Here is a 23,880-nt window from a genome sequence, read left to right on the forward strand (position 1 = left end):
TAGAGTTTCTGTTGAGAAGACTGCCGTTAATCTGATGGGACTCCTTTACAGGTGGCTTGACACTTTTTCTCTTGCTGTTTTTAAGATTCTCTCTTTGTCTATGAGCTTCGTCAGTTTGACTATAATGTGTGTCAGAGAGGACCTTTTTGGATTGAATGTGTTTGAAGATCTCATAGTTTCCTGGATCTGAATGTCTGTGCTTCTTCCTATACCTGGGGAGTTTTTCATTATTATTTCGTTAAATAGGTTTTCAATGGCTTTTCCTTTCTCCTCCCCTTCTGGAACACCCATGATTCTGATGTTTGTGCGTGTAAGATTGTCTACTAGCTCTCTTAGATTTTCTTCATTTTTTAAAATTCTTTTTTCTTTTGTTGGTCCACCTGGGTTATTTCAGAGAGATCATCTTCAAGATCAGAAATTCTTTCTTCAATTTGCTCTAATCTGCTGCTTAAGCTCTATGTTGTGTTTTTTATTTTGCTGAATGAATCCTTCAATTCTAGGAGTTCTGCTACATTACTTTCTAAGATATTAATGTCTTTGTAAATCTCCTCCTTCATACTCTGGATACTTTTTCTCACTTAGTTGTTGTGTCTAACTGAGTCTTCTCATATCTCATTGAGTTTACTTAAGATTGTTACTCAAAATTCCTTTTCAGTTATGTCAATAATTTTCTGCTCTATGAGGTCTGATACTTGAGAATCATTGTATTCCTTTGGTAGTGTCACATTTTCTTGTTTTTTCATATTTCTAGTATAACTATATTGATGCCTAGTGATCTTGCATTTTAGTTGCTTCTTCTATTACTCTGAAGTGGGCTTTTAGTAGAGAGACTTCTTCCTGTAGACGTGTTTTATACTGACTGTTGAGTAGGGCATTTTAGCATTGGTTCTGGTTAGATGCAGTAGTGTAGTCTTCATGTGGGCACTTTGGACGTATTCAATGTTGGAGTTGCATGTGAGCACCTAGGCACTGAGGCACTTAGTGATTCCTCACTGAGGCTAGTAACATTGTGTTGGGCTTTTGAGGATCTGTGCGAGCTCTCAGGTTCTTGGGAGAAGTGCCTGAATGCCATGTCACTCATTGGCTGAAGTGAGTGTCCTAGGCAGGTTTGTTGGCACCCCAGCTGGTGTCTCATGACCCTAATGGGTACACCAGGGTAGACTAGAACTCCTCACTTTGAATGGGTGACCTTGGAAGGGATTTATCTTTCCTCTTTCCTATAGGTAGAGGTTCCTTCTAAGTCCTTGCTTCCCCCTGTTGGGGGATGGGTTGGTGTTGACTGGGAATTTTCTCTTACTCTATTAGGGTACCCTGGTTTTCTGTGCTGCTGGGGGTTCCACATGTGTCCTTCTCTGGATCAAGGCCATCATATAGGCTGAACACTTACCTCCAACTTCCAGGTGTGCTACTGCACATATAATTCCCCCTGTGGGTTGGGCCACTGGGTCATGGGTCTGCACTTGCTCACTTCTTTCCCTGGGCTCTGCTGGTGACTCTCCTTATGTCAATGTAGTTGAGTGGTTGGGAGGCCACCTGTACAGTGGTTGTGGCAGTTGCTGTGACAGTGAGCCACCCTTGCAGCATTAGTGGCTTTGGCAGATCACCCACACTGAAGTGATATCTGCAGCAGTGCCAGGGGCTGCCCATGGTTTTGAAGTCTCATATGCTCGTATCATCTGTCATCTGGGACTTCCCACAGCTCCTGAGGTCCCGAGGTGCTCCTGTTGTGTGTTGGGCAGGGGCCGCCAGCAGCAGTTGCTAAGGTCCCTGGGCATACTCTCTTCTCTTAAAAAGTTCATTTCCATACATCATGTAGGTAATATTCCAATTCTGAATCTATACTATAAGCATTGTACAATGTATTGTCACCCATTTGTAAATGAAAAAGAAATAAAGACAATTCATCAGGGACATAGACAGAGACCTAATTTCTGAAGAGACAGAAAGCATCAGCAAAAAGCAACTCTAGTGAATGAATTAAACCCAGTAAAGACATGAAAATTTATTAAACAAAATCAGTATAGATTAATGAAAACTGTCTTGTTAAATTAAGGATATTGTTCTAGTGACAAAATAATAAATATTTGTAGTTTAAAAAGCTAAATTTCAGCATCTTTTAATGCAAACAATTTAAAGTATATCAGCATGTCATACGTGGCACAAAGAGCTGGCCATGAGCTAGGATAAAATATGCTGGCATCCTAAGAATATAACTGTAAAACCATATATTTATTACTCATTCACTAAACACTTGCATAACTCCAGAGACACAGAATATGTCTTGTTCTTTGCCCTCAGCTCTAATGGGGCCCCATCTCATATTTCAGTTGTGCAACTTTTATAAAGTACCAAAGCTCTGAAAATAATATAGATGTAATATAGTGGCTTAGATTCATACTCTTTACCTAAGAACATAATATGTTTCTCGCAGACATTTGATTAATATATAGAACCTAATGACCCAAGACATATTTTATACTGAATGCATTCAGAGCCAAAAATTGACAAACTGTGAAAAATAAGTTCTAAATAGAATTTTTTCACTTTTGTATATTTTCCCTCCTTATCTCACTCAAGTTGAGGTTTTCAAAAAGACACTATACATTAATATATTAATATCACATATTACAAACTTTAAAATGGTACAGTTTTCTCATATGAAAGTAACATCATGTAAAAATATCTGACTAAAAATATTTGAACAATTTGACTATAAAGATTTTAATATTATTTGGTCTATTTCAATAAAGAGAATGATTATCACCATGGAATTTATTCTTCTATATAGTACTTGAAAGAGAATGTTTTGCCAGGCAGAAAATCAATTTCCTATCAGGTAAGTAGAAATGTGATGGAGAGAGCTATAAAGTAAGAAACTCAAGCTATAAAAGGCCAAATTTTAAGTAATCACAGAATAAAAGGCTGTGCACTTCTTGGTTATCTTTTTCAATTGTGAAGAAATGGGATATAATACTAACAATGCACACCTTTTATGTGTCATAAAAATGTAAAGCACCACTTTTTAAAGGATAAAATAACTGTAACAAAGGTGTCTAGTTCATGAATGATGTATACAGAAGTCTAGCTCAATGAGCATTCTAACTGCAAAGTTATGCGTGTGCTAGAAAATGAGTCAGATCGGATTCCAGGTATGAGTAAGAATTTCTAAATTTACTTCAGATTAGCCTGGAACAAATTTCCAACACCCATTAGCAAAGGTATGAAAAAGAGTTTAATAATGGGAAAAATAAAGGGAGATTCTTCTCAATGTTGATTTATCCATTCATTCAATCAGTATTTATGTATTGCCTACTACACTACTTAAGGCAGACAGCATCTTAGTCTCACGGAGGTTACAACCTAGGGCAGAAGACAGAAAACAAATACATAAGCTCACTAAAAGGTATAAATATTGCTGTAAAGAAGGGTCCACAGAGAGAGATAAGCAAGGGAATAAATATATTTTAGGTAAGGTGAAGATGGCTTGTCTGAAGGAGTGACATTAAGACTAAGCTCAAAAGGTGTAGAAGGAACTACCCACAGGAAGAGTAGGAATTAGTACTCCAGGAAAAGGAACCATCAAGAGCAAAGACTCAGAAGCATAAATTTAATGTATTTTAATGAGTGAAATAAGTTTGCAAATCGTCTATCTGATAAGAGACAAATCTATAATATATAAAGCATTCTTACAACTCAATAATAAAAAGACAAATAATCCAATTTAAAAATGGGCAAAGGCTCTTGAACAATCATTTCTCCAGGGAAAATATCAAATGGCCAATAAGCACATGAAGAGATGTTCAACCTCATTAATCATCAGGAAAACACAAATCAAAACAACTTCACATCCACTAGGATGGCTACATTAAAAAATCAGATCCCAACAAGTGTTAACGATGGTGTAAAGAAATCAGAACTCTTATACTGTACACTGCTGGTGGGAATGTAAAATGGTGCAGCTGCTTTAGAAATCAGTTTGTGGCAGTTCCTCAAATTATTAAATGTAAAGTCACCATATAATCCAGCAATTCCATTCCTACGTATATACTGAAGAGAAATGAGAATACATGTTCACACAGAAACTTGTGCATGAATGTTTATAGCAGCATTATTCATAACAAACAAAAGGTGGAAACAATCCAAATGTCTAATTAGCAGACAAATGCATGTATAAACAGATTGCGGCATATCCATAGAATGGAATATTATTCAACCATAAAAAGGAATAAAACAGTGATACATGCTACAACATGGATGAGCCTTATGGATGAACCTTGAAAACACTACGATAGGTGAAAGAAGCCAGTCACAAAATACCATATACGAGTACTATATGATTCCATTCATAAGAAAGTCCCGACTAAAGAAACCTCTAGACACAGAAAGTAGATTAGTGGTACCTTAGGACCGGGTGAAGAGAAAAGGAAAGAGGGAGAACAGGGTTTCTTTTTGAGGTAATGAAAATGTTCTAAAATTGTGCTGATGGTTACACATTTCTGTGAATATACTAAAAACCGTTGAATTATATACTTTAAATACATGAATTGTATGGTATGTTAATTACTTCTCAATAAAACTATTATAAAAAAGTAAAAAAAAGATCTGTATGGTTGACACAGAATATGTAGGATAATTACTATGGGAAGAGAAAGGACATGAGAAGTAAAGGAAAAGGATATAAAAGAGAATTCGAATTTTCTATACGGGTAGCATACATTAGCTGTCGATGTCTGTCTGCTTCTTAGAAAGCACCAAGGTGGTGAACTTTCAGGAAGGGTCTCTGCAGGGAGGTACTGGTAAAGAGTGACTATTGACTTCTTAAGTGCATTCAGAAGTTCACTTGCATCAGGAGTTAATAATATGTTTGAGGCTTTCAATGAGTAGCCCATTTGGATTTCTAAGATCAGAGAAAGGCAATCAATGCCAAGTGGTTTGGCCACCAGCGACCCTATGAGTCAGTGCTGTGCTTCGGCTACTCTGCTGGACTTATTGGTAGCACTAGGAAGATGCAAGAAATGAAAAACAAATAAAGTTACTCTCCTTTTTGAAGATACCAGCCTCAACTGAGTAAATATACAGCAAAATGGTTTCTCTATAAAGATAGGAATTCTACAGTAGAAAGGTATGTGAGATATACATGTAATTTAGATTATTTTATATGTCAGCCTGGATAAACAGAGAAAATGTAATTTTTAAAAGTAAAAGACTAGGGCCAAGCCCATGGCACACTCGGAAGAGTGCGGCGCTGGGAGCGCAGCGACGCTCCCGCCGCGGGTTCGGATCCTATATAGGACTGGCCGGTGCACTCACTGGCTGAGTGCCAGTCACGAAAATGCCAAAATAAAAATAAAATAAAATAAAATAAAGTAAAGTAAAAGACTAAATATAGGATGATACAAAGGGAAATAAGAAGAGCAAATTTCTCATCTTATTGAGATACACCTCTCTGATGCTTTTAATAACTGGAGAACACTACCTAATTCTCCAGACCATTTTCAATTCTCAGTATGGGAGTTCTGGTTTTCCCATTCGCCTCTGAGGCAAAAAGTCCTCATCCTGAACACACCAAAATGGAATGTAGTAGCCCCAGTGAAATGGCCAATGGGGCTATAACAATAACTCCTGGGAGATCTCATTTTACCTCAGAAAAACAAAACAAAAGATTACTATCTTATTATCTTCTTGTTCCATATAGGAAAGGCATTAGGAGTCAATCTCCAATAGTTCACTTTAACAGCTTCTGACATGCTAACCAGTAGCTACTTTTGGCCATTGTACAACTTTCCTCCCACCTCCTCACCTCTTTTTTCTCTTCTGCAAAGGTAGCAATATAAGTTACTATACCAGTACATTTCAAGTTACTTAGACACTCAGGTAACAGAGAAATGACATTCTAAGTAGAAATTATTTCTACCACAGGAAGAGAATTTTTTCGTGTATGATGAGCTACATACATGTGTGTACATAAGCACATATACATATATACACACAGACAATATTAAACAATAGCCACTTACATTTTAATATGGTGACCAGAAAAATATTCACAAAGAAGAATAACTTGAACCAGATATATCTCAAGTTCCTATTTGTAGATAAAGATGAATCATCAAACAGCTAACACTGATGCCAGTGAGCTAACAAAAGACAATTTAACAGATGAGGAGATGCTAACTGTAACAAGCAGGATAAATCTAGAAGCTGGGAGACAAATGAGGAGGATGTCACCATGTGCCACACAACTGAAGTGATTTTTTTTTCCCACAATAAGACAATATCCTAAAATTTTGCAGTGCAGATGATGACTAAAGTAACACCTGTCAGAATCAGTGAATCACTACTTCTAAATCCAAAAGGATAATAGGAAGTATATGATTCTTGCTGTTAAAATAACTTTTGTGTTTTTAAAGTATAACTAACTTAAGCATAATACTTTTAAAGGTACACTGAATTTATTATTTAACTGTATTTAACTAGACACTGTATTTATTCCTTAACTGTGTTTACTTTCTATTTAGCCTTATACTTGTAGTTAGAAATGCATTTGGTTCTATTTTCCTCACTGAGTTCACAGAGACATCATCACTGTACTCTCTTAGGCACAAGGGAAAGCTAGACATGCTTATAACTTTCCCATTATCTGCCATCATATTAAGAGTATATTATAAGTGACACAGATATTAGCAATATCAGAATGAGATACAGTCATGACGAATTAACTAAATCTTTATAGAATCTCTTTCTGAGGCACCTCCTAGGCTGCCCAGATCATTCCCTTCCCCTTAACAAGGACCATGGTAATGTCAGGACCACTCTTATTAGGAGGGACTCTCCGGTACTACCATTAGGCTGGAAATAATGCCTTATTCAAATATTTGTGTTTTAGGGACAAATGGAAAGACAATAAGAGTTCCTGTCCAATACAGTGGGAAAACAAGGCTTGAAATTGTACTACACTCCCTAAAATAGAGCATGTGCCAGGAAGGACAAACGTCTTTAGCCTTGTAAGCCACAGGGGAGCCACTGAAGGGTTTCAATGAGAGAAATAATATGATCCAATCTGTATTTAAACAGCATCATTCTGGCTGCGGTGTTAAGAACAGACTGAACACTTGGCAAGACACTGAAATAGGTGAGAGTTAAGAGTGGTGTGAATGAACAAAAGTGGTTTTATTTTAGGTATGTAGAGTCAAGAGGTTTTGCTGACAGATTAGATGTGTGGTATGAAGACAGAGAGGAGTCCAAGAACGCCTTCAGTTTTACTGCTGAAGAACTACAAGTACAAAGCTACCTTCTCTGAAATAGGAAAGATGCCTAAGGAGCAGATTTTGAAAAAGTTTATCTCAGACATGTTAAGTTTAATATGCTTATTAACCTTTCCACCAGAGATGTCAAGTAGGCAAATACATGAGTCCAAGGAAGACATGGTAGTTAGAGATTTCAACCTGAGAGCCATCAATATACTTGAAAATCACCAAGAGTAATTTTAAATGTTCTTAGCACAACAGTATGTGAGGTAACGCATATGTCAATTAGCTTGATTTAGCCATTCCTTGATGTATGGATATTTCAAAACATCCTGTTGTACATGATAAATATGTATAATTCTTATTTGTCAAAATAAAACATAAATTAACAAAAAATAAAAAAGAAAATTTCAGTTGTAAAAAAATCAGTTTCATGCAGGAGATTAAAGATAACAGTATTGAAGTCCCTGGTCAAGGGGATCAGGCTGGGCAGGTTCAAGAACAACCAGAAGAGGGTTAGCGGTGTGTTTAAAGTTGGGTGACAAGTTATACTATGTGATTGTTTGCTCTAGTGTGGCTAAAGAGTAGGCTCAGAGTTAGAAGCAGTAGAATAGACAAGTGTGGAGGCAGTAGCTAGAGAGAGAAAATATTGAGTTTAAGGCCTTGAAAGTAAAACAAAGCTAGGTAGGAAGATCCAAAGTGAGGCAATGTTAGTTGAAGATTGATGTGAAATAAGGATGAATTAAATCAGGCCATGCTGTGGATGCTGAAGGTCACCTTTATTACTCAGAGTGCTCTAAAGAAACAGAACCAATAGCATGTGCATAGATATAGGGAAGGAAATTTATGATAAGGAATTGGCTTATGTGATTATGGAGGCTGTTGAGCACATAATTTGACTCACCAGCCTCCACAGTAGTGTAGGCTAGCAAGCTGGAGATGCCAAAAGGAAAAAAAAAAAAAGAAAGAAAAAGAAAAAGAGAAAACTGATAGTAGCAAGAACTGTGAGAAAAAAGAGGATAGACTATAGTACAACAAATGAAGAAATTGGCTTTTGAAAGTAATACTGGCAGTTCATTGACTGTAATAACAAAAAACCTAAATTGGCATATATTCAGTTAAGGGAATTGATATGTATCAGGAGTATGTGGAAGCTCTTTGCTGACTATTTCAATTTCATCAGTAAAATAGGAAACAGTTATTATCTAAAAGAAGGATGAGGAAGAAGAGGAAGGTTGGAGGAGAGAGAAGTTTTGAAAATAGTCATCTGGAAAACTAGGCAAGTAGTGGGCCAGTGGACACACCACATGACCGCCTGGCAGCATTACATGCCCACATGAGGTTACCTTCTGGGCTAGACAGAGAAGCTATTATTATACCCTTTTCTAAATCATTTATAAGGGTAGAGCAAGGAATAAAATTATACTCCTTTGAGCACTGATTCCTAGGAACTGATGATATATACAGATTATTTTCCTTCTCAGGGAAGTATTCACTTATTCTTCCTTTTTTGCTTCCTACCAAGTATTTTGAAGAATCAAATTATCAAAGATGGTAGTCACATAATAAAACTGATGAGTCTGTTATTTAAAAAAATAGTAAAGAAACATTTATTTCCAAGTAAAACTTAACAAAGATAACAATACTTTATCATACCAAGGAAAAGAGAGCAGGAAAAGTGTTGAGGCACTGAGAGAGAATGAACAAAAATAAATGGGTGAATAAATGATTAAATTTAAAACAAGAATGACAAAATATAAAGATTCTGCTAAAATGGTTGAAAGCAGTATAGAGCATAAGAGTAAAAACTTGACAATGATTTGTGTTCATTGAAAGATGTTTGTGTGAAGAGTACGAAATGGTACTATCTCAAGAGTCTCTTCTTGAAAAATGCTTAATATCACTCCCATATCTCTGGAAGCAATAGATTATGTCACACAAGAGGGAAACACAAAGGCAAAATTTTTAAAGTGAATTAAATGAATGTGAAATGAATCTTATATATATTTCTTTCTAATGAATGCTTGATAGTAGGAGAGCATGTTGATATAAGAATTAACTTCTCAAATTAATGAGTAGTGTGATCATGTATCTCCATATTTCATCTTGGAATTTTCTAACTAAAAATTCTCTTTGAGTTTCCATTGCTCTCAGGATAAAGTCTAAACACCTGAGCCTGAGCTACCCTGGTCTTAAGGCTAGACTTGGATGACATGTTTAGTCTTAAATCCTGTCACTCTTTGCCCTCACATTCCATATCTCAGACACTCTTCAACTACTCACATTTCTCTCAATATAACTTGCTTTTCCAGCCCCGCTGTGTTTTCTCTGCCAAAAATGTTCTTCTGCTACTCAGAAAATATGTACTAAAACTTCATGCCTCATTTTTATACATAATTTTCTTTGGAAGGATGTCCTGCTTATGTATTATCCTAGCAGGCTACACATTTGTCTATTTAACTTCTATCACACCGTACAATTATCTAATTACTCGAATGTCTTCTCTAACAGTTCATGACTATACAACATGTTTCATTACATTTCAAGTGTTGAGAACAGAGGACTTGTATATGGCACACAGCAGTTACTTAAAAAGTATTACTCTGTTGAATAAATGAAAATTCTACATAGTAAGAGCTAATTCAACAAATCAAAAATATTACTTCCTGAAGCTATAACAACCACAATTAGTTGAAGTTGATACGACAAGCAAACAGAAAGGACACTGTTGGGGGGGGGGAGGGAGGGAGGTTTTGGTGATGGGGAGCAATAATCAGCCACAATGTATATCGACAAAATAAAATTAAAAATAAATAAAAATAAAAATAAAGAAAAATGGGCGAAAGATGGAAATAGATAATTTATGTATGGTAAAGCAATTATGAATGGCTCTAATAACCAATATAAATGCTAAATCTCACTCATAAAAAACATAGATGTAAATAAAGGCAATCCAGCCATTCTATTTCTAGAATTAATTCTACAAATGTATTTACACCTGTGCTCCATATGTACAAATATAAGCACTGCAGTATTTTATATAATGGCAAAAGACTGGAGACACCCTAAATGTTCACTAAAAGAAGACAGCTTAATAAATTATAGTACAGTCATACAAGGAATTTAATACATTTTTAAAAAAGAATAAAGGAAAAAAGTTGGCAGCACAGTATGGACTGATAGAAAATAATCTTAAACAATTTTGAATGAAAAAAGATCATAAGTAGAAGAGTCTGTATAGTGTGCTTACAGTGTGCTAGCATATGCATTGATTATTTCTGGAAGAATATACAAGAAGAATATAATGCTAATATTGGTTCCTGAGGAGGGGGACTTAGTGGCTGAGGAATGGACACGGAAGGCAACTTTCTTTTCACTGTATATCCCTTGGTAGTTTTGGAATATTTTACTATGTGCAAATATTACCTAATCAATAAAAAATTTTAAACACACCAAAAAAAAAAAAAATTACTTCCTTTTTTTAACCAAACAGCTGTTGCTATTGGACAGATCTGTCACACCTTAGCCACAAGATATAAGAATTATTTGGCCTCATACAAATGGTAATTTAGTAAGAAACATGTGAAAATGGAAAGTTACAAAAAAAAGACATAAATGCATCCATTATACATGCTGAATGAAAATCAATATTCATCTCCCTTAATATTTTCTCCTTTTTTCAAGTTATAACAAAAGCATTAAAAATAATATGGCATTTGATGGTAAACATTTTACCTTGTTTTATATCAGCATTTCTTCTAACTTCTGACAGATAGCAGTTTGGTAAAGGATATGAGGAAAACATTGGCCAAGGATATGGATCGTCACCCTAAAAAAGAAGCAAGACAGATGACTTTAGGAAGTGGAAGTGGTTTGAAATACTATTGAATTTTAAAGCTTTCTGAAATACCATTAATTTAAATTGGCTCTTTTGCTCATGAATTTAGAACTGTTGCTCATCTAGCCAAAAGCTATTTGATACTACAATTCAATATTCCAATAAATAAGAATTAAAGTGAATTGTATCAGAAACAAAATTAAATAAGCACTGAAGACAGACATACAGTAACTTGTTCTAGTAACTAGAACTGATAATGATGGCTTTACTATTTTTTTCATGAAAGGAAAATGATAAACTTCAAAAGAAACCTGTATTTTCTCCTTTTTCCACAAAACTGTTTTACTTGTACTGTCAATCATTTCGTTCTCATCTTATCCAGAGTGACAGTCAAAGCAAGAATGTTCTTAATACCAACAAAAATAAAAACAAAGTCTTCATAGGAAACCCATAAGAGAGGTACTCCCATACAGCTGATGAAATACAAAGGAACACAGCCATGTAATAATAAAAGTTAGGTATCATGAAACAGAAAGACATCAAAAATAAACTATTCAAAAGTAGACAGAAAAAAATGACAACTTGTTAATAAAACACTACCCTACTCTTCTACACAGACTAGCATTCATGACCCCCTGCCATCAAAAGTACCATTTTAGTTTGAAAGTGTTTACTTGCATCCTAAAGTTTTTCAAGTAACAAAAGTTCAACTCTGTGATGTAGATATCTGGGAGTTGATGTTGTCTACTGTCACTTGAGTTGGCTACCTTGCTTCAAAAAATGTCAGAAAAACATTCCCCCCTCCTCCTTACCCCACTCACCTTCTCTAGTATTCTTGGAGGCAAAGTCCGTTCTAACGGCCCACCAATAAGATTTATTCTAACAAGAACATGATTTCTTTCTACCGACAAGCTGTCAATTATAAAGCCCCTGAAAAATAAATATATCAATTTTGTTATCTCCTTAATTGCATATGATTTAATTTTTAAATCAAATCTGTAGATTGTAAAGAAAAAAAGGCAGAAAATTCTGGAGAACAAATTATTTATCAATGTATCACTTAAAATACAAAGGGTTAAATTTACTTACGGTCATATAGCTTTCTATGCTAAAGAGCAAACAATTGATGGCGATGTAATTGATATGAGATTAATAAAAGAATACTTCCTTGATAAAAGTTACTACATTTAAAGAAATGAGATTAAGACATGCATTATTTCTATAGTGACTTTAACAATTATCCTTTCAGTCAAGGTTTTCTTATGTTGTAGACCCGTGCCTTAAATTCAAAATCTTAATGTTGCTTATGAGCAGCCTCCACATTTTCTGCAGCTGTTAATCCTTTCCTTCCACATCAAACATAGAGTATCAATTAACATACTCTATAATTTCCCAAGAGCTAGCTAGGATGGAGGCACACTTTTTTTTTCTTAAATTACAGACATGAAAGCAATACCAGCTATTCAATGTGTACCTGATAAATGTCAGCCAAATTAAGGTAAGAGTAAGTGTGATTTATGAATAGAAAAAGTTATCAAGGTATTACCGTAACCTCATTTTGCAAACAATCAGAATTTACAATTATAACAAGATAATATAATTAAGAAAATGGAGGAAAGAGTTCCTCTACTTTTTACTCTTTTTCTATGTTATTTAAATCTATTGAATTCAGAGAGTGGAAAAACATTAAACTACACAAAAACTACTGTCTTAACAAAGCATCTGTAAAGAAAACTGTTGTTATCCTGTTTTAATGCCCTCCCCTCCCTTTTTTTTTAGAAAATGTAATTTTATTAATATTATTTTTTACATTCCAGGATGTTGTTGTGGAGCATTTGTGAGGGAGGGGGAGAGGGGAAAGGGGAAGGAAACGGGATGGAAGAAAGAGGAAGGAGGAGAGGCAGGATTGAGGCCTGTGGCACCCCCCGCATTCCCACAGCCTCCCCCCTGCCCACTTTTTAACCTGTGGCTCTCAGAAGTCTCTAAGATATTTTCTTCTTGACCATTTAGTAACATTTCAGATACTTGATACTGAGCCTCTAACAGGAGAAGAGTGTCCAGATCACAGCATATCACACTTAATAACCTATATAAAGAGGAAAGATAAAAGCAGGTTTTGTAAAATATGTCCTAAAAGTATAGACACATTCCTTATGTCTCAAAGTAATACCTATAAATGGAAATACAAAACTTATAGGAAAGGTTATGTAGTTATTTCAGATATATCGTTTACCATTTTGAATAGTAATCTCCTCTCCAAAAGTTGTTCTTATTGAAATATTTTTTAAAGACCACAAGTAATTTCTAATCTAGATTTTTAAAAAATTTATCTAAGTCTACATGAATAGTAAACTTTCTTCTCAACAGCTACTTAATATAAAAATCCATAAGGGAATATTAGCAAATTCATAAAAACTGCATATTGCCATAACATTTTACTCAGCAACTAATTAATTACAGAAGGAAAGATAAAATAATTCTGCCTAAAATCTAGGAAATGTTCATCAAGTAAAATGTCAATGGCTAACTTTATAATTTTCAGATCAAGCTGAAAACACCTAAACACACTGCTCTATCTTAACATTATTAAAAGAGAGAAACAGAAATCATATATCTGCTATTGTGATGCAAGATGACACACACTGCACTATCTATGAAGTATTCTTGCCAAGAAAATTGAATCTGAATCTAATCAACCTTAGATATCCCATTTCGGTGTTCAGGAAATACAGGGATTAGAGAAATACATTAAAAGACACCACAATGAGGAAATAGCCAACCAAATCCAGAATTCAGAGAATCCTACACACACACACACACACACACACACACACACACACACACACACACACACACACACACACACACACACACACACACACCCATTTCTTAAGAAAAAATGGCATAAAAAATGTGGGGAAAGGAAAACTTTTTTTTTTTAAGTGTATATCTTCCATCTGTTCATCCTATTCTTTTTCTCCTTTTTTATTTCACAGCACCATTGTATGTATTCATTGTATGGTATTTCCTTTTGGAGGGATGTGAGTTTTTTCATCATCAGCTATCTGTAGGAGGCTTGTGTTTAAGAGAGAAAAAAAAGTTGCCATTAAACACTTGAATACTGTGACCAATTTTCCATGAATTAAAAATAAAAGAAGTTTTAATAAAGCAATGCTCTCCATTAAGTTCTTTGCACAAAGTGGAGCTATATGAACACAGGGGAAAAAACAGAAGAATAACCAGAAAAAAACATAAACTGGAAGAGCTAAGAAAAGAAGTAGAGAAGTAAAACTGTCATAGAAATTGAAGCACAATTGGAAGCGATAAGAAAAAGAACACTGTTCCGCACTCTTCTGAGAAGAGCAATGGAAAATATAACGGAAATAAGGAGTTTAAATTATTGATTTCTTGAAGAAAAAAAAACCAAAAATAATATAACACAATACACCTTTAAAGATATTAGTCAAGAAATTCTTCCTGAGAGAAAAGAAGCCATGAATCTAAGTCTGTAATGTGTACAATATGTCAGGGTAAATTGAAACAAAAGAGTCAAAGAAGAGACTGGTAAAATTAGTGAACTTAAGGAGAAAGAAAGAACCACTGGAGTAACCAGACAAAAAAATCAAGTCACTGAAAGAGTGGGCGGTGAGGCAGGTGGAGGAGGCAGGAAATCAAGCTGTTCTCAGATGTAGCCACAGCAGCATTCAATACCGGCAGAGTAGTAAAACACTGGGAGGAGGTCTACCACTATCAGATGGTAGAAACATATTATTAAAAAATTTTACAGAGTTGTAATAATTTAAACAGTGAAGTAATGACACACAAACAAAAGAAAATCAAGACAGATTCTGACACATAAAGGAACTAAAAATTAAGAGTAGGCAGGATTTCCTGGTGGACTGAATATGTGGAGTGAAAGGAAGAAAGAAGTAAAGGATGATTTTAGGTGTTTAGTTACAATGATAGGAAGGATCAAGTTGTCATCAACCAAGATATATAAGGGTGGTGTATATTAAGAAGTTTTAGGGAGAACCCAGTGACGGTTCTACTTTCTTTAGGCAATTAAATCACTGAACAGATAATGAAAATGACCATCAATGGACCTCAAGGTTAAGATTTAAGGAGGAGTCTGTAGTATCTAGGTGGACAATAAGGTGATCCAAGGTGAACAGGAGCAACTTGTAAGCAAATACATGCCTGAATTGAATTCTCCTTAGAGATGGGTAAATTGAACTAACGAATAAAGTAAGATTTTTAAGATGTTACAAGTAGTAGCAGTAATGTAAAGCTTAGCAAATCCCATCCAGCAGTAAATTAAAAGAATAGCATACTGTGACCGAGTACAATTCATTACAGGGAGAAAAGGAGAGTTTAAAATTAAACTATCTCCTGATGTAATTTATGACATCAATATGTAACAGAAAGAACCATATAATCATCTGACCAGATGCATAAAAGCTATTTGATTCAAGATTCAACATCTCTGTCCTCTAAAAAATTCTGAGTAAGTTAAAGGAAGGTTACTTTGATTTAAAAAACAAATCTATCTCAATACAAGAACTAAAAGCATAAACAGGAAAAGCATTCCCATTAAGGTCATGAAGAAGGCAAAACACCCATTATTTTGTAACATCATTCTAGAAATTCAAGCCAATGCAAAAAGATGAGAAATAAAATAAAAAGAAACATTATTTGAAAGGATATATAGTATTCATGATTAGAAAATGACAAAACTGCTTACTTGTAAACCCCTCCCCCCAATGACATAAAATTCAACTTACTTAAAAAAATATTGTTGAATACCTGCTAAAGACCTACCACTGTCTTCAGTGCCAGTGATACATCATTGAACACACACACACACACACACACACACACACACACACACACACACACACACACAAATCCCAATCCTTATGGAACACAAAATACTAGAGAAGGAGAACAGACGATGAATAAAATTAAAATTAAAAACCATACAGTATGGACACAACTAAAGCAAGGAAGCAAAAAAAAAGTTTCAACAAGAGGGTTATGGAAATGGATCACTGTTAACTTTAAATAAGTTGGTCAGGAAAGAACTCACTAAAAAGGTGACACCTCAGTTAAGACCTAAAAGAAATGAGGAAGCAAACCATGGAGCTATCTAGGGAAAAAGTGTTCCAGGTAAAGCAAACGACCTAAGGTGAGAGCATTTCTAGCATGTGTGAAGAACAGTAAGTGGGCCATTGCAGCTGAAGTGGAATAGGAAAGGAAAACATACTAGGAAATAAAGTCAAAGTAATATTAGGGGTCCATATCATAGCGGCCCTGTAGGCCATAGGGATGACTCTTGATTTTTCTATGGTGACATAAGAAACCACCAGAGTACGGTTTCATTCTGATGATATGCAAAACCTTGGGAGTATAAGATTGAGATGACCTAGTTTGTGTTTTAATGGAATCATTCTGGCTGCTATGTACAGAATAGGCTGAAATTAGGTAGCGGTGGATATAGGGAAACCAGTTAAAATGCTATAACAATAATTTAGATAAGACAGTGGCTTAAAACAGGGTACCATCAGGATTTGTTGACTGAAAGAATGACTCTGTGGTAAACAAATTCTTAGGGTGGTCCTCACGGCCCCCACCACCTGGTGCTCATGCGCTTGTATGAGCTCCTCTTGAGCACAGGTAGGACCTTTGATTTGCCTCTACCCAAGGGAATATGTTAAAGATAATGGGAAAAGTGTGATTACACATATGTGATTATGAGATTACATAATACTGTAGGGCTGTCTTTGCTGGAGTTTCTCCTCTGTTGGCTTTGAAGAAGCAAATACAATGTTGGGGAAAATCACATAGCAAGGACCTATGTATGGTCTGCTAGGAGTTGAGTGCTGCCTTCAACAGACAGCCTGCAAGGACCTCCAGCCTCTAGCCAGAAAGAAAACAAAGCCCTTAGTCCTCAATCCATGAAGAAATAAATTCTGCCAACAATCTTGTGAGTTAGAAAGAAGATTCTTCCCTATTTAAGCTTCAAGTGAAACCACAGCCACAGCCAACAACTTGGTTGCAGCCACGTGAGACTATGAACAGAAAACCAAGCTAAGGTGTGGCTAGACAGAAATGAAGGTAGTAAACATGTGTTGTTTTAAGTCATGAAGTTCATAGTAATTTTTTACACAGCAACAGAAAATTAATATAAACTCCAAAGTTAACAACTAAGCAACTGAAAGTATGATGTTACTGTGGTTGATAAAGAGAAAACAATTAAAAACAAGGGAGGAAAGGGGAAAATACACACACACACATGCATATATATATATATACACACACACACACACACACACACACACACACACACACATATGACTATGAGATTATACAGGGTGGCCAGTAAGAAAATAAATACCAAGAAGAAAAACTAATACACTTACTCACACCAGCAACAGCCAATTAAAACATTAACATGGAAAAAAAGATTCCATTAACAATAGTAAAAAATATAATAGATAATAATAAGCTTAATATAAAAAGCAAAGAACCTAAATGAAGAAAGCTATAATATATAACTGAAGATATAAAAATTTCAATGGTGAAACAGAACCTACCTGGATGAGAATGTTAAATATTGTAAAGATGTGCATTCTCCCCAAATTCATTTACAAATTTAATGTAAACATACATTCTGTAATAATTAAATCAAAACTTTAAGGTTGGTACAGAGCTCAACAAAACACCTCCACTAATAACATAAGTGAATTTTTAAAAAGAATAAAATCATGAATAATTTCTATATCTATACCATCTAACAGACATTTAGGTGCTATTTATCAGGTGCTTACCATATACTAAGTTTGGTTGAGGTCTAACATATTTAGTCTCACAATAACTCTGTGAGGAAGGTAGAGTTACTGTTTCTCTTTTACATATGAGGAAAATAAAGGCACAGAGAGGTTAAAGATCTTGCCTAACATCACTCTTAAAATGTTGTTCCAGAGTCCATGCTCTTAACCTCTCAGTGATACTACCACACACTGTAATACACACTGAGGAATGTACTACAAGGCTATAAAAATAAAATCCTCAAAAGATATATAAATTCTCTATGGAGAAAACTATAAGTAATGAGAGTGATTAAAGAACAATTAATCAAATGGAAATATATACCATGTTTACAGATTAGAAAACTCCGTAGTATAAAAATGTCAATTCCCCCAATATTGATTGATCGATACAATTGTCGGGTCCGCCGCCGGCCGACCCTTACAGCCCTAGCCTCGTTCCTTTTGGTGGGCGAGCGAATGGCCCGGGATTCCTCTTTTCCACCTGTCCCCTTTGGAAGGAGACGGGGGAAGAGAGCCGTGAAGAGAGGTGAGCACACACACCGCCGGCCCCAAACCAGCCCAGTTAAAGGACACTCAGAAGAGGCGGGGATTCTGTCGAGCAGTTCCATTTATTATCACACAAGCACTTGCTTTTAAAGGCAAATGGGGAAGGCAGGTTTTTTACATAATCTTATCAGCTTAAAGGTCAAGAGAGCATGCATCCTGTCTCAATGCTTAGCTATTGCAACCATGAGCACGGAAGCGCGTATTTGGCCAATAAGGGCTAAGGCAAGGTTCCCGCAGACACTCCCACCCTACTTCCTCCCAGCACCGTCTTAGGCTGCCACGTTAATCCACTTGTAACGTCACTTAAGGTGGCGTTAGTTTTTAAAGCCCGACATACAATAATAACAAAAATCCCAGTGGGTTAGTTTGTGTGACAAGATGATTCTAAAATTTACATGGCAAGGAAAGGACTAAAAGTTGCCAAGATATTTTTGAAAAGAAACAAAGTGGGATGAATTGCTCTATCAGTTATTGTAACTTATAACAAAGCTAAAGTAATTAAAAGAATGTGATACTTGTTCAAAAAAACCCCAAAATCTGGTTGAACAGATGAGGAATTTCAACACCCTCCGCCCTGAGGCAGGCAAGAGAGCATGCCTAGCATGAGGCAGAAGCTGAGGGCAGCACCCCCTGCTGGGAAGCAGGCAAGAGAGCATGCCAAAAACACCACTTCCATGCAAGTGGCCCACAACAGCCACATTCACAGCCATGGCTGCCACAAAAGCAGCTCTATGCAATTCAGTCTTGTGAGGGGGCATGTTTCTAGGAATTTATTCATTTCATCTAGGTGATCTAAACTGCTGACCAGCAATTATTTATAGTATTTCTCATATAACACTTTTGATTTCTATAAATTTGGTTGTAATCACCCCTCTTTCATTAGTGATTTTAGTTATTTGAGTCTTCTCTCCTTTTTTCGTAGTCCATCTAGGTAAAGGTTTGTCAGTTTTGTAGATCTCATCAAAGTACCAATTTCTGGTTTCACTGATTTTATTTTATTTTTTTCTATTTTCCATTTATCTATGCTCTAATTTTTATTATTTACTCCCTTTGCTAGGTCTGGGCTTAGTTTGCTCTTCATTTTCTAGCTTCCTAAGGTGCAAAGGTGATTGTTGATCTCAAATCTTTCTTTTTTATTAATGTACATTAAATAAATTTCCTTGTTAGCAAAAAAAAAAAAAAAAAAAAGAATATTATGACCATAATCATTAGTTTACATAATGAAAACTAATGCACTGAAAGAAAAAAACCCAATATGACATCATGTAGGACACAACACCTTGCAATACTGAGGTGCTGTTGTATAGGACGCTCTTACCCAGAAACTAATATATGGTGTTGCTTCTCTTATAAGTGTAATATACGGGTCTATAAACTACACATCAGAAATGGAAATAATAATTTTATTTGATGTTCTGGCCCCTCAACATGAGGGAGGAGGGCTTGATGGTTTTGAGGTCTTATTCCACAATAGAATACTACCAGAACTAAAAATTTAAACTTTCCCCTAAGTTTTTGAGGCTCCTCATATCCCTAAACCAATAAGCAGAATAAGATAACTAAGCTGGAGTTTCATGATTATCAATGAATAAAAGACTGGTACTATGAAATGGAGACAGAGGGAAATAAAGTCTGGTATCCAGGGAATCCTCTGCTGCACCTCTTAGTACTGCCATGTTTAGCAGTAAAGATTAGTGGAAGCAAGACCACCACGGGTTCAAGAACTACAAGAAGGACACTATATACAGAATTAAAGCTTCGATATAGATAAGACACATATAGATACCTTAACCAGCTGAGGCTGTTTGAGTATCAGGTGAAAACAGAAAGGGTAGTCGGAGAAAACTTATACCAACTAAAAACTTATAAATACCTCATGTTCACTTGTAGAAACAAGAACTGTACTAGCTAACGATTTTGTCGATCTTGCTCTATTAAGCAAACATTTATAAATTAACTAATTTCTTTTTTCTTACATCTCAGTTTCCCCTATTTTATATAGGGTGTTGATTTTGTAATTTGGTCTGCAGGTTGAAAAATATGAAGATATGATTGTAAATGAACTAACAAAGAATGAAAATCACCAAACACTGATGGGACTCTAGATCTCCCTGTAGGGAAGAGGGTAAGGACATTTTTGTTTGTGAAAGGGAAATTACACTGTACTAGGTGAGAGAAGGTTATTGCTATTGCTATTGTTTGTAACTTTAATGCCCAGAGGTTTATATGACTCAAAATATTTAAGATGCTTAGACGAGTCGGGGCAACAATTAGCAATATTATATTAGACATTATCGATGATATAATAAATTATATTTTTGTGGTAACAATCTTGAGATAACATATTGCTAGATACATAGAAAAACTAAGTAAAGAGAAAAATGATGCCTTATTAACTCGATGAAAAGTACACTTTGGGAGGAAAGGAAATACAATCACAACACATCTTTGAACTGGCAATTAATAACGTTTAACCTTTTTCAGCACAGAACCCCTTCTCTCGACTCCACTTCTTGTCTCTGATTCATCATATCCAGACAGTAAACCTCCATGCTCTTCTGAAGGAAAAGTCACCCAGCTGAAAGGGGCAGGAGCACAAGAAATCTGAAGGAATACCTGAGTCTTATAATTTGAACTAATCTTATTACTGAAAGTCTTAAGCTTTTATCTAATCCTCTACTTCCATCTTCATTCTCAGTGGTGCTTCTAATTACTAGTACTTCTAGAATGTTGTGATACACAAAAAAGTTGCTTATGACTTTTCCCTACTGCCAGCTGGGTTTTAGCTTTCCTGGCCTACTAAATCAGTTACTCCTCCACTGGTTTTATAGCTCCCAAAATTATACTGTGGAAAACTCCATCCCATTCCCATCTCAAAAAAACTTCCTCCCCTACATCCTTTCTTACTGAGAAAGTAGCTCCATCAAAACAAGGAAGTAAACCGAGAAATATGAAATTGGAGATCCCAGGAAATAGGGGATCTAACTCAAAGAGAGACCAAAGAAACTTGCAGCATGATGGTAACGGGAAATACCAGGAAGCCTGATACACAGGGCCAAAAAATCCTCCTCTACAAAGTGGAACGAAAGGATGTGATAAAAGAAAAAAAGAGAATAGATTACCTGATGTCCTTTACCTTATTGAGTTTATGTTTTCACATTGATCCCTGCCCTGAAGAATATAAAAACCTTGCGGTTATAAGCCATAATTGGAAAGAATGATTGTGAGTCACCTTGACATTTATGTTGTAATGCAGTACAACTTATGGGTCAGGCATTACATTCTCTGGAACCAGGTTATCTGGATTCAAACACAAGCTATGCCAATTACTAGCTGTATCACCTTAAGTGAAAGGTTTAACTTCCTGATGACCCAGTGAGTCATTTGTAAAAAATGGAGATAATAAGAATAACCTACTTCATAGGATTGTTCTTAAGTGTACTAAATGTGAAACCAATATAAGTATCTGGGACATGAGTACTATATAAGTGTTCCACAGTAGCAGAAGCAGCAGTATATTTTTTTAGGATATTATAGGGATACATTATTAGTAGATACATAGAAAATTAGGCAACTGTAAAAATTCATGCAATCATTAACTCCAGGAAAAATAAAGTTTTAGGAAAAAGGAAATATACAGTCATAGTACACTGCCTAACCCATCAGTAAATAATATTTATATAGACATAATAATGTAAGCTTTCAATACTAATTTAATCAAGATTATGATAAAACTATGTATCAGAGAGAGAGGGAGGGCAGAGGAAATCTAAATCCTAAGCTTCTAGGTCTCTAAAGACAAGAGATAAAAGTCTAAAGTTGAAAAAGAAAAAAATCAAGACAATAGTATAAGCATATTATTTAAAAATCTAGGAGTGAATACCAAAGAAACAGGAGTCAAAAGTGGCAGCCTCTGAGGAGTGGGACTTGGGAGCGCAGAAAAATGGGTAGAGGATTACTCTTAATTCCTAAAAGCTTTGTCATACTATTTGACTTTTAAATTATGTACTTTTATTACTTTAATAACAATAAATTAAGAATAGTGCTTGGTATATGGTATACAGACCATGAACTAATATCTTCTTCTAGCTGCTCTTCCAAAAAGATAAATACAAGTTCTGTAGAAAATAAATTTATGTCACACAGAATCTGAATGTTTACTCAGCCCTTTGCTTTTGCTCAAATTGATAAAACAAAAACAAATATATTTGTTTTCTAAGCTCTAAATTATTATTTTTTATTTTTTATTTCTTTTCACCTTATTAAATGTTATCTCTAACATAATAAAACTGAATCACTATGATTTAATTTTTGTCATTAAAAAATATTTTGGATAAAGTTATTTTAAGAAAAACAACACATCCCAATTTGACATCCCAAATGAATTTATCTTATTTATGCTAGAAATGCAAAATAAAATCTCTGCTATGTAAAGGATTTAGGTTTAACTAGTAGGAAATTGAACAAATCAAAACATAGTCAGAACTGCAGGGCAAAGAATTATAACCATGGTCAGTCCAGACTCCTAAGACCTGAAGAATTTCTTTGTTATACATTAAGACTTACAGAGTGACTCTAACTGGGTACAGCTAACACATAATATATTGTTCCAGAATGTTACAAATATAACATTAATATTCATTATATTGACCCTGTAAATTTTTATGATATATGTATATGTTATATATGCATATAATAAAATATAAATATAGTAGTTAAAAGCTTCTTATGCACTAGGGAAAAAAATGCTCTTAACATGCTTCATTCTATCATTCTATAGCCCCAAGTGATTTACAGACATCCAATTTATCATTATAACATCATAAACAGCTGCATAACATGTCAACGTTACTCAGGAGACATCAACATATCTTTGAATATGCACCTGTAAGTATAACTAGCATAAACTAATCATAACCAAAAGAACAGTCCAAAGACAGATTGCTTTTGTTCTCAGTGTGGTGAGGATATGAGGCACACCAGCTCACACTAACCATGTTGGGAGTCTTTTGTGAGGTTTCCCCATCAGTGCTGACTCCAGGAGAGTCCTAAATGAGCCAGAATGCTAAGAATTCCACACTTGATTCTCTTGTTCAACTATCAACTAGGAAGATACAGACATTGTTTTGCCTCAGATGCAAAGGGAGCCTCCCAATCTAGTGTGGAAATTTTTGCACCACTGCAAACAGCTGGATTTTGTAATACCACACACTATATAATTTATTTCTCTTTCTCCTGACACAAAACACAAGCGCGCGCTCACGCTCTCTCTCTCTCTCTCTCTCTCTCTCACACACACACACACACACACACACACACACCCTCCTTCCCTTGGTCTCTCACCTTCTTTCCCTCTCATTTTCTCTTCCTCTCCCACATCTTCCCACCCTCCCCCTCCCCCTTCCCTTTTTTTCTTCCT

At 35.4% G+C, this 23,880-nt stretch overlaps 1 protein-coding gene across 2 annotated transcripts in view; it reads right to left on the bottom strand.

Annotated features, from left to right (window-relative positions):
• The window catches only part of TBC1D32 (TBC1 domain family member 32), a 235,283-nt gene that overhangs the window by 68,099 nt on the left and 143,304 nt on the right, over positions 1 to 23,880 (bottom strand). Inside the window, exons 23-25 of one of the 2 annotated variants that reach the window (XM_063097733.1) lie at positions 13,049 to 13,171; positions 11,907 to 12,015; positions 10,983 to 11,076 (exon numbers count right to left, since the gene is read on the bottom strand). In XM_063097733.1, the coding sequence (XP_062953803.1) occupies positions 10,983 to 11,076; positions 11,907 to 12,015; positions 13,049 to 13,171 (326 nt within the window). The remainder of the gene's footprint in view (positions 1 to 10,982; positions 11,077 to 11,906; positions 12,016 to 13,048; positions 13,172 to 23,880) is intronic. The other variant, XM_063097734.1, reaches the window with a different exon arrangement.

This window comes from Cynocephalus volans, chromosome 5 (assembly GCF_027409185.1).
Source record: "Cynocephalus volans isolate mCynVol1 chromosome 5, mCynVol1.pri, whole genome shotgun sequence".
NCBI classification, from domain to species: Eukaryota; Metazoa; Chordata; class Mammalia; order Dermoptera; family Cynocephalidae; genus Cynocephalus; species Cynocephalus volans.